The 10,457-nt window shown below is 67.2% G+C and overlaps 2 protein-coding genes across 3 annotated transcripts; one reads left to right on the top strand and one right to left on the bottom strand.

Annotated features, from left to right (window-relative positions):
- Nucleotides 1–1,810: 1,810 nt before the first annotated feature.
- Nucleotides 1,811–5,748, top strand: LOC142038601 (uncharacterized). The gene is made up of 7 exons (XM_075044103.1): nt 1,811–2,196; nt 2,451–2,534; nt 3,291–3,379; nt 3,584–3,769; nt 3,949–4,086; nt 4,277–4,469; nt 4,926–5,748. Exons 1-7 carry the CDS (start codon nt 1,986–1,988, stop codon nt 5,261–5,263), a joined length of 1,239 nt encoding a protein of 412 aa, XP_074900204.1. The 5' UTR covers nt 1,811–1,985; the 3' UTR covers nt 5,264–5,748.
- Nucleotides 5,749–6,957: 1,209 nt separating this feature from the next.
- AFMID (arylformamidase) lies at nt 6,958–10,411 on the bottom strand. 2 transcript variants are annotated; one of them, XM_075044104.1, is made up of 11 exons: nt 10,238–10,411; nt 10,007–10,097; nt 9,770–9,874; nt 9,643–9,691; nt 9,375–9,460; nt 9,229–9,301; nt 8,743–8,840; nt 8,339–8,417; nt 7,905–8,040; nt 7,546–7,650; nt 6,958–7,350 (listed from the first exon to the last, which is right to left on the bottom strand). In XM_075044104.1, exons 1-11 carry the CDS (start codon nt 10,397–10,399, stop codon nt 7,321–7,323), a joined length of 1,014 nt encoding a protein of 337 aa, XP_074900205.1. In that variant the 5' UTR covers nt 10,400–10,411; the 3' UTR covers nt 6,958–7,320. The 2 variants fall into 2 exon arrangements, with proteins under 2 accessions (XP_074900205.1, XP_074900207.1); XM_075044106.1 differs by lacking the exons at nt 9,229–9,301; nt 9,375–9,460.
- Between the last annotated feature and the right edge of the window lie 46 nt (nt 10,412–10,457).

The raw sequence follows: 10,457 nt of genomic DNA, 5'->3' as shown, positions 1-10,457 counted from the left end.
GTGGACCCCAGGGCTGGGGGGGCTGCACAGCACAGAGCCCCGAGCCACCCCCTCAGGTCTCCGAAAGCAGCGCTTGCAGGGGCTGAGACGAGAGGCACGGCCAGGACAGGTGCTCTCCCAACACCAGGAACGGTGCTGCAGCCAGCCCCGCGGGGCACCCCAGGGCCACCCGGCCACCCCTGTCAGGAGCAGCAGGAGCGGATGGGTGAGCAGCTGGGGAGGCCACAGCTGAGGGATGCTCCAGCCAGCTGGCCATTCCCAAGGGAGCAGAGAAAGTGGCTCCGGAGCCTGCCCTGCCCTAGGGCAGCTGCCTCAGACACAGTGGGGTCCCCGGCCCAGGGCCCAGCGGCTATACTTCCCCCCCAGCCCTTCACCTGCGGCGTGACCGGCCGGGCTGCCCAGCGCTTACTGGAAGAGGAAGCTGCTGGGAAGGCAGCGCGTGCAGCGGGGCAGCTTTGGGGAGGAGAGGCTCGGCTCAGCAGCCGGCAGAGCTCGGCTGTCCATGCTCCCAGGTCCAGGGCCAGTAACGGGAAGCGTCTGCTCTCAGTGACGGTAAATCAGATCGGGGAGATTAGAGGCCTTTTTGCCTAATCATGAGCAGCTTGAAGTTGGAGGACAAGTTCCTGGAACAAAGAGGAAATGGAGGCAGTAAATAAAGAAAAACTGTTAACATGTGGCCCTGTGTGTGAAAAACGTCTCCGTGAAGGACTGTTTATGGCTCACTCATCTGCAGGGCTGACAGAACAGGCTGCTGCAGGAGGTGGTGATGAGGCCCCGCGTGCAGGGGTGCAGGCAGGACGGCAGGCGTGCAGGCAGCCAGCTGGGGCAGCTGCGGGGGGCTCTCGGATCAGGGGGAGAGCTGGGGGGGCTGAGGCCATGTTGCGGCAACTGGCAGAGGGAGGAAGATGGCAGCAGCATCGCAGGGGCCATGCCGCAGGCAGCTGGACGGGGCTGTCGGGGAGGCTGCGTGCACGGGGAGGCAGTGACACACACGTGCACCAGGCGGGCAGGGGCCAGGCAGCGTGTGGTCCCTGAGGGGAAGGAGGGCACCCGAATGCACCTGCCCCACTGCTCCCCTGGCAAGTGCCAGGAGAGGTGCCGAGTGCTGCAGAGCTGTGCCCCCTCCCAGCCTGCAGCATGAGGGGGGCACAGCCCAGGCTTTCCCAGCAGAGCCCTGTGGCCATGGGCCAGGACTGCCCTATGCAGCATCACCAGCCTCCAGCTGGTCCAGCCCGACGGGCGAAGATGGGAGCTCTCACTGTTGTGCTGGGCACGTGCCCCCCTGCTCCGGGGGCAGCAGGGATTTCTGCCAGGATCCAGATGCCGGCGGGCCCCCTCTCCGGCGCAGGCAGAGAGCACCGAGAGCTGCGGAGCTGCCCACAGCCAACGGCAGCATTGCTGCAGGACATGCCTGCCCGTGGTGCCACAGGACGGCGTGTGTCAGCTGTTTCCAGGGCAGGCGCAGCCTGGAAGAAGCCAGAGCCGATTCCCAGCAGCAAGGTCACCCCGCGCCATCCCTGCCAGCAGCGGGAGCGGCGTGGTGGGAGCCATTGCTGTTCAGCACGAGGCACCGTGGGCCTGCGGAAAGATTTGGGGATCCTCGGGGAGCCGCGGCCGAGTGGGCGCAGGCGGCTTCGTGCTGGCGCTCCCTCCAGCAGCGCGGCTGGGACGAGCAGAAGCTCCTGGCAAAGCGAGGGGCTGCGGGAGAGCCGGGGCCCGGGGCAGCACACACACCCCCCCCCCCCGGTCTCCCGCAGCCCCTCCGCCTGCCCCCACACCGTGGCTCGGGGGCGCCGCGGGCGCGGGGGACGGGGAGCCCCGGGCCGCCCTCGGTGCCCACGCGGGAGCCGCCGCCCCCGCGGGTCCCGGCCCCAGCCCCGCCCGCGACGGAGACCGGGGCCGTCCCGATCCCGATCCCGATCCCGCCCCCGTCCGCACACGCCCCCGGGAGCCCTGGCGGCGGGGCGGTCCCGGCGGTCCCGGCCATGCTGGCGGCGCGGGGCGCGGGCGCGGCGCTGCGGCGGGGCCGGCTGCTCGCCGCGGGGGCCGGGGCCGGGGCGGTGCAGCCGCGGGCCCCCCCCCGCACCGTGGACCTGCGGAGCGACACGGTGACCCGGCCCTGCGCGGGGATGCGCCGCGCCATGGCCCGCGCCGCCGTGGGCGACGACGACTACGGGGAGGACCCGGCGGTCAACGGTGGGCTCCGGGCCCGGCAGAGCCGGGGGGGGCGGCTGCCCCACACCTCCCACCCCGGTGGGGTCCCTGCCTGCAGGCCCCCCCAGCCCAGGGGGCGGCCGGGATGGGGACCCCAGAGGAGGACTTCTCCGGGGGGGGGGTGGCTGGGGGCGGCTGCCTGGACCTGGGGGGTTCCCGACCTCCCCCCCGTGCCCACCCAGGGCCAGCAGACGCTCCCCCCCCGCTCAGGACCCCCGTGCTTCTCCCCCCTGCAGAGCTGCAGCGCCAGGCCGCAGGGATCCTGGGGATGGAGGAGGCTCTTTTTGTGCCCACTGCCACCATGGCAAACCTCATCGCCGGTGAGTGCCCGGGGCTGTGCCCAGCCCTCCCTCCCCGGAGCTGCCAGGTCGCAAACCGAGGGGCAGGTTTATGTCCCCATCCCGTGGAGGGTGCGGAGGGTGAGAACAGCCCCGCTCCTCCCTGGGGTCCCAAGGAGAGCCCCACTTCTGCTCAGGAAGCTGCCTGGACAGCCACAGGGGAAAACTGTGGGCAGCAGGTCCTTTCTGACTCGGGTGCATCTCCTTACCGCCCTCCACCTCAAATTGGTAACAGCATGGCCCCGCTCGGACCCCGAAGCTGCTCCCCGCTTCATGCTGCTGCTGAGCAACCCCCCCCCTTGGGTCTGCTCATCCCCGTCTCTCGCTCGGCCTCCACTCTGCTCCATTAACCTTTACCCGGTTCGCTTTCCTGCCTTCCTGTGAGCGGGGGTCCGCTGTGTGCTGCGTGGGATCATGGGCCCTGCTTCAGCCCCGGCCACGGGCATGCACCGGGAGTTGAGGCCGTGCCCCCCAGCTGCTCCCCCACCTCCAGCCGCTGCGGGCACCCCCCGGGCGACAGCCCCAGCACTGCCGGGGACAGAGCGGGTGCCCCATGCCCGCAGGAGGCAACGCCGCTGCTGCAACGCCGTGCTGCCTGCCCAGCCTTCGCGCACCAGAGCCCCCCAAAACGCCCAAGCGCAGGCAGCCGGCGGGCACCCCGGCTGAGCCTGCCTGCCCCCCCGCACACGGTGCCAGCTGGGCACTGGCCCCCTCCCTCACGGCCCCTCTCCCTCCCAGTGATGTGCCACTGCCAGCGCAGGGGGGCTCAGCTGCTCCTGGGCCGGGACTCCCACCTGCACCTCTACGAGCACGGCGGGGCCGCGCAGGTGGGTGCCGGGGGCGAGCGGGGGCCGGCGGCGCAGGCAGGGCCGGGAGGGCGGCTTGCTGCTGCCCTCCTCTGGCTGCCGGGGCCGGGCAGGGCGGAGGATCGATCCCTTGCTGGGCAGCGGCTGCAGCCGCGGGGGGCCGGGACCCCCGTGCACCGCCACCGTCCCCCGTCAGCTCTGCTCTTTGCCCTGCCCTGGGCGCAGGTCGCTGGGGTCCACTCCCAGGCGCTGCCGGACCTGCCGGACGGCACCTTGGACCTGGACCGGCTGGAGCTGACCGTCCGTGAGGCCCACGGCAGCCGGTACCACCCGCGCCCCCAGCTCATCTGCCTGGAGAACACGCACAGCTCGGCGGGGGGCCGGGTGCTGCCCCTCACCTACCTCCGGCAGGTAGGAGCCCACAGCCGGCCACTGGCCGCAGCCCTGCCTGGGCGCAGGCAGCCGGACCCGGCAGGATGGCACCACGGGGACAACCAGGGCCTTGCCGAGGAGCTCAGAGCGCGGCTCACGTTGGTGCCGGCCGCCCCAGGGGTCCCTTCCGGCCCAGCTGCTCCTCTGCCTCCCCCCAGGTCCGTGGGCTTGCTGACCGCTACGGACTGCAGGTGCACATGGACGGAGCGCGGCTGATGAATGCGGCGGTGGCCCAGGACGTGGACCCAGCTCGGATCACCCAGCACTGTGACTCCGTGTCCCTCTGCTTCTCCAAGGTGTGCTTGCATGGGGAGGGGAGGTCCCTGGGGCCAAACGGGACCAGCACAAGACAGGGCCTCGCCCCTGTTCAGGGGCACCAGGCTGAGCCCCCGCCTTGCAGGCTGGGGCATCCCTGAGCACATCCCTGGGAGGGGCAGGGGGCTGCTCCCTGGCACAGCTTGGGTCACCCCTCTGGTGGGTCCGCAGGGCCTGGGTGCCCCAGCCGGCGCGGTGCTGGCTGGACGCAGGGAGTTTGTCGCTGAGGCCTGGCGTGTGCGGAAGCTGCTGGGCGGGGGGATGCGGCAGGCAGGCGTGCTGGCAGCCGCTGCCCGCGTTGGACTGGAGCACGCGGAGGCGACGCTGCGCAGAGACCACGACAACGCCCGACGCTTTGCTGAAGGTATCTTGGGGTCCCTCGGCACGCCGGGAGGTACAGGCGCCCACAGCCTAACGTCGCTCCCTCTGACCGGCTGTGCAGGCTTCCAGGCACTGCTGCGCAGCCAGGTCCTGCCCTGCCCGACAGCTCGGCGTGGGCCCAGCCTTATCCCCCACCCTCACCGCCGGCTGGGCTCACCACACCCAGCACTAGCCGGCACTGCCAGGGCTGATAGCGGTGCGGGCACCTTCCCCGGGCAGCCGTGCTGGATCTTGAGGATGCTGCTGGGGTCCCTGCCTGGCTGGAGTGCCGGGACGATGCCGTGCCTGTCCCCGCGGTGCTCACAGTGACCCTGGTGCAGCACAGGGGGGACGGTGAAGGGACCCTCCTTCAGCCAGGGTCTGGGGCAGGGCTTCGGCAGCCTCCTCTCCCGGGAAGCCGGGCACTGGGCTCCCAGCCTACTGCCTCTACCTCCCCCAGGCATCCAGGAGCTGAACTCACCCGTCTGCTCTGTCAACCTCGCAGCGGTGGAGACAAACATCGTGATGGTGAGCATCAGGGCAGGCTGGCTGTCCCCCACAGAGCTCTGTGAGCACTTGCGGGCAGTGAGTGAGGAGGAGCTGGCCGAAACCGGCCAGGCTGTCAGTGTCCTGCTGTTCCCCTGGTCGGCACACACTGTGCGCGCGGTCTGGCACCGCGATGTGTCAGCCCGTGACACCGAGCTCGCAAAGAACAAGCTAGAGTTTGTGGCCAGGAAGTGCCAGGAGAAGCTGGCCCTGGGACTGCCTCCGACTCCTCCGAGTGCAGGGGGAGCCTGAGCATCCTCCCAGCCCCAACCCCGGGGGCAGTTGCCTCCCCCTGGCTGCTGCAGGCAAGCTGGTGGGCTGCGGCAGAGTCGTGGTTTAACCCCAGCCAGCAACTAAGCACCATGCAGCTGTTCACTTGCTCCCTCCCCACCGAGTGGAATAGGGAGAGAGAATAGAAAAAAAGTAAAACTCATGGGTTGAGGTAAGAACAGTTTAATAGGACAGAAAGGAAGAAAATAATAACAATAATAATAATAAAATGATAATAATAATAATAATTTTGAAAAAGGATTGGAATATACAAGTGATGCACAATGCAAGTGCTCACCACCCGCTGATCAACACCCAGTTAGTTCCTGAGCGGCAATTCCCCCCAGTCCCACTCCCCCCAGTTCATATACTAGACATGAGGTCACATAGTACGGACTACCCCTTTGGCCAGTTTGGGTCTGCTGCCCTGGCTGTGTCCCCTCCCAACTTCTTGTGCCCCTACAGCCTTCTTGCTGGCTGGGCATGAGAAGCTGAAAAAATCCTTGACTTAGTCTAAACACTACTTAGCAACAACTGAAAATATCAGTGTTATCAACATTCTTCTCATACCGAACCCAAAGCATAGCACTGTACCAGCTACTAGGAAGACAATTAACTCTATCCCAGCTGAAACCAGGACAAGCAGCTGTCCCAGCCCTGTCCTGCCAGCCAGCAGCAAAGGGGCTGGGACCAGCCACGGCGTGGTCCAGGCATGTTCCCAGGCAGCTGCAGCACAGCATCCACCCCCATGTGCAGCCCCGCAAACCAGCGTGAGCCCAGCCCCAGGGAGACCCCAGCCCACTCCTGCAGTGGGAGCACCACACCTCTCGGGAGGCAGCACCTTCGCAGACATGCCCAGAGGGACAGAGAGCCCACATCTCACATCACCACACAGACCCCTCCAAGGCAGCATCCCTGCCTCACTAGTCACCCAGAAAAATGCATCCTCAGAGCACCCTCTAGTCCTCTACAGAAGCTCTGCTCCTCTAACTCAGGTCCCGCAGACAGCACCCAAAAGCAGAGCCAGACATCCCCCGTCCCAAAAGCCACACTGCACGTGGCCCATGTGCACCACATGTGTGCAAGGATGCTGCAGCAGGGAGACAGGTCCTAAGGGATGGTCAGGGCACCAAATAAACCTGTCTGGCAGTCCTGTGGCTGTGCAGGATGTTTTCTCCCAAGTGTGCTCCTCTCCTGGCTGCGCAGCAGGGACATCATCACAGCCCAGAGGTGCACCTATTGAGGGACAAGTGCTCCTGAGGACGTGGAATTGTCTCAGCCACAGGACCAGGGCCACTACACAGCAGCGCCGAAGTTTGTATCTGGCCAGGACTGTCCCAGGGGCATGAGCCCAGCCTGGCCCAGACAGCTCGCCAGTGTGCTCCTCCATCACCCCCCATCCCCAAAGGCTTCTATTACCCCTGTCCCACAGCCGCAGGCAGGCTCTCCAGGCTTCCCTGCCTGCCGAGCCTGTCACATTCTGGGTTGGTGAGACCCCAGCAAAGAGCTGGGCTGGGCTCAGTGGTTTGCTCCCCACTGCCAGCACAGAGGAGGCCAGCTGCAGATTGGGAGCTCCGTGCTGGAAGAGGAGATTCTCTCTGCAGCATCCACGTCTAGTGTCTACTCAGTGGCTTAGCACAGCCCCAGCTCCCCAGGAAGCAGAGTTACACTCAGGCAGCAGTTATTCCTATTTTATTTTGTATTGGCAATAAGCAGTTTAAAGGAAACCGAGGGAACAACTTCATCACCAGGTCATCCAGACAGAGCCCTGCAGGCCTGCCAGCCACATGCAGGGGCAGAAACACCCCAGCAAAGGAATGCCAGCCCAGGCAAGAACTGGTAATAACTGGTGCTCCCCTGCACCGAGCCCCTCCTGCTTGGCTGCAGGCTGGAGGGAGCAGAGGGGGCACAGAGGGTGTTCGGAGGCAGCAGCCGCCCTGTGCTGCAGGAGGAGACCCAGGCAGCTGGAGCGAGGAGGGCAGCAGGGCAGGGTGCATGCAGGGCTGCGGTTCCTGACTCAGTTTGCTCCCGACATGCCATCAAGCTCTTGAAATCATGTTCAGAATCACCTGGGATGAGGAACCGAGCCCTGTGAGCAGTGCCTGGCCCCACTCCTCCACTCGTGGAGACGATGGCCAGCCCTGAAGCCGCAGCCCCACATCGGCCCCCGTACGCAGGGGAACCTCGCCTCAGCACAGCTCTGCTGCGCTGCCGGTCTCAGCTGTGCTCAGAGAGTGAAGGGAGGACAGGAGGTCTTCCTCTACCTGAGTGAGGACATAGCTGTCCTCCGCCAGCTTCTCAATGATGTCAAAGTGATCCACGCCAGCAAGATCCAGCAGGGAGACGGACCAGCCGGCTGCACGCAGGGCCTGCGGAGAGAGCGGTGCTGGCAGGAGGGACCCTGACCCCCATCCGCTCTGGTCAGGGGAGCAGGAATGATGGCTCAGCAAGGACTAGCATCCTCCCCTGATCCACTGTCATCTTTGACAGCAGCCATTGCCACAGCAGCAGAAATACTGCTCTGATACAGCACATGAGCTCTTCATCCCAGCTTAGCAGGTCCGAGCGGGCTGGCTGGAGCTGCATCCCTGAGGAGCTGGGCAGGGTGCTACCCAGAGCTCACCTGGCCATACTCCTGCGATTGCCTGCGAAACTCTGGGGAGTCGTGCTGGGCCACAGCCACGAGCACCTCGCAGGTCGCAGCCGCAGGCGCTGCTGGGGAGATGCACAGCATGGGGCTGTTCCTCTGGGCAACCTCCCTGGAGGAGACAGTGCAGTGGCAGCTGATGTAGCCCCTCGCTCAGAGAAGGCATCTTTGCCTGCAGAGCACCCGTGTCCTTGGTTGTGCACACCAGCCAGGCGCAGGGCGCAGAGCCTGTGCCCGGGTCAGGCGCAGAGGCAGCCGGTGCCCCGCAGCGCAGGCAGGCTGTGCGGGCAGGGGCAGAGCAGGCTGCAGAGCCACTGGTGTTCGCCCGTAGGCTGTGCTGGCCAAAGGCAGGCATATGCAGCCTGCCTGTGCCCTTTCCCAGTTGCTGTCCCCATAGTGTGTGGGCTCACCGGCTCATGTTCAGCGCATCATTCACGTAGGTGTGCAGGATGGGCTCGAGGTCGTACACGCCGCTCACCAGCACAGCTCCTGGAGGCAGAGGTGCCGGCGGGTAAGGGGTCCTGCAGCTCGGGCCGCTCTCGCAGCCCTGCACCTGGGAACTCTGTTTGCACCCACATCCCCGGGCTTCAGTAAGCGGCTGGTGGGCACAGGACACACACACCCCCCGGGGGCAGCTTGTCCAGGAGCCCAGAGTCCTGCACTCCTAGCGCCTGTGGGCTGCTGTTGGCTGGGGCAGCTCATCCCCCTCAGCTCTACAGCCCCCACAGCCCCTTATGGGCAGCAGAGACAGCCTCGCTCCAGGTGCAGACACCAGTTCTCCTTCAGCCCCTGCACCTGGACACAGCAGCGCTACCTTTGATATCTGGCACCACTCCATATTCTGTCCAGTCCGTGGACAACACCATGGCTGCCAAGTGGGCCCCTGCCGAGTGTCCACACAGGTAAATGCCTCTGGAGAGAGGGAGCCATGAGCCAGTGTGGGGAGCGGCGGCACGGTGCCTGCTGCCTGGGGACACCCTGCTCCGCGCGGAGGAGGTGGCACAGCCGCAAGTGCCACAACCCAAATGCAGCAGCTCAGACGCGTTTCCCAGTCCATTGACCAACGAACGCCTCGCACAGTGACAAGGGAGCATGGCCACAGGCGTTGCCCAGCCCTTGGACAGAGGCGTCGAAGACTTTGTCACAGGGCACGGCTTGTTCGTGCCCCTCCTGTTGCTGCCACAGCCACCCCCAGGCACCGAACCACCCAGGGAGTGAGGTGGGCACAGTTTGCCTTGAAGGCCCGACAGCGGCCATAGTGGTGGGGCAGAGGGGACCCCGGGAGCTGCGTGCGGCCCACCTGATCCCAGAGTACCGCTCTACCAGGAAGGCGAGGCTGCGCCGCACCTGCAGCACCATGGCGTCCATGTGGCCTGGGCAGAGGGCAGAGTCAGAAGGGCGCCGGGCCAGCGCAGGCAGCCTCCACCTCCGCTGGGCAGCACCTACCTTTGGGGGCTGTGTCGTAACCTACTGCCACCACCGCCACGCCCTGTGACACCAGCGGGGGGGCTGCGAATCCTGACTCGTCTTTACTGGAGGGGGAGATGGAAGCTAGCCTGGCTGTGGGGAGCAGGGTCTCCCAGGGCTGGCCAGGAGGCCGATCAGACCCGGAGCACCCAGGACAAGTAGTCCAGGTCCCATGAGAAGGGAGACGGTAGGTGCGGGCCGGGGGGCTCCCTTCCCGAGGGATCCCCTTTGCGGCAGCCCACCTCACCTCAGGCACTGCCAGTATCCGCCATGGATGTAGACCAGGACCGGGAAGGCTGCGCAGCACGGCCCGGAGTGAGCAGGGGGGCACGGCCCCTGCCCGCCCCCACTGCCCCCGCTGCCCCGTCACCTACTTCCAGAAGGATCCGTGGGAAAATAGATGTCCAGCTTCTCGCCCTCACCATCGCCGTAGGGGACGTGCAGCGAGGTCTGCGCGCCGGCCCGGGCCCGCTGCGTCCCTGCGGCAGGACGGACACGGCGCCTGGGGCACCGCCGGCGGGACCGGGGTCCCGGCACCCGAGCGGCAGCCCTGCTCCCGGCCCCGGCGCCCACAGCCCAGACCCGCCCCGCCGCGGCCACCGGCCCCTCACCTGCTGCCGTCGCCTCGAGGTGGGCCTGGATGATGGTGTCCCTGCCCAGGCGGGGGGACCAGCGGCTGGGGGAGTACTGCTCCTCCAGCGCCTGCGGAGGAGGCACGGGGGCTGCGGCGCGGGGCAGCTCCGCCCGGGCGGCGGCCCCGGGGCGGCGGGGACAGGGCGAGGCCCCCCGGTCCCCGGCCCGGGCGAGAACCGCGCACTACCCGCCCCCGCCGCGGGCCCTACCTCCGCGGGCATGTCCCGCCACCCCCCCATGCTGCGGCCGGTCCCGATCCCGATCCCGATCCCGGTCCCGGTCCCGGTCCCGCGCCCGTCGCGGCGGCCCCGCGCCCCCTGCCCGCCCGGGGACGGGGTCCGAGTCCGGGGGCGGTGGCGCCCCACTCCCATTGGCCGCCCGGGGGGCGGGGCCCGGGGGCGGGGCACCGGGTGGGGCACAGGGCGGGGC

Source organism: Buteo buteo, chromosome 13 (genome assembly GCF_964188355.1).
Source record: "Buteo buteo chromosome 13, bButBut1.hap1.1, whole genome shotgun sequence".
Taxonomy (NCBI): Eukaryota; Metazoa; Chordata; class Aves; order Accipitriformes; family Accipitridae; genus Buteo; species Buteo buteo.
This window is presented reverse-complemented; position numbering and strand designations above follow the sequence as displayed.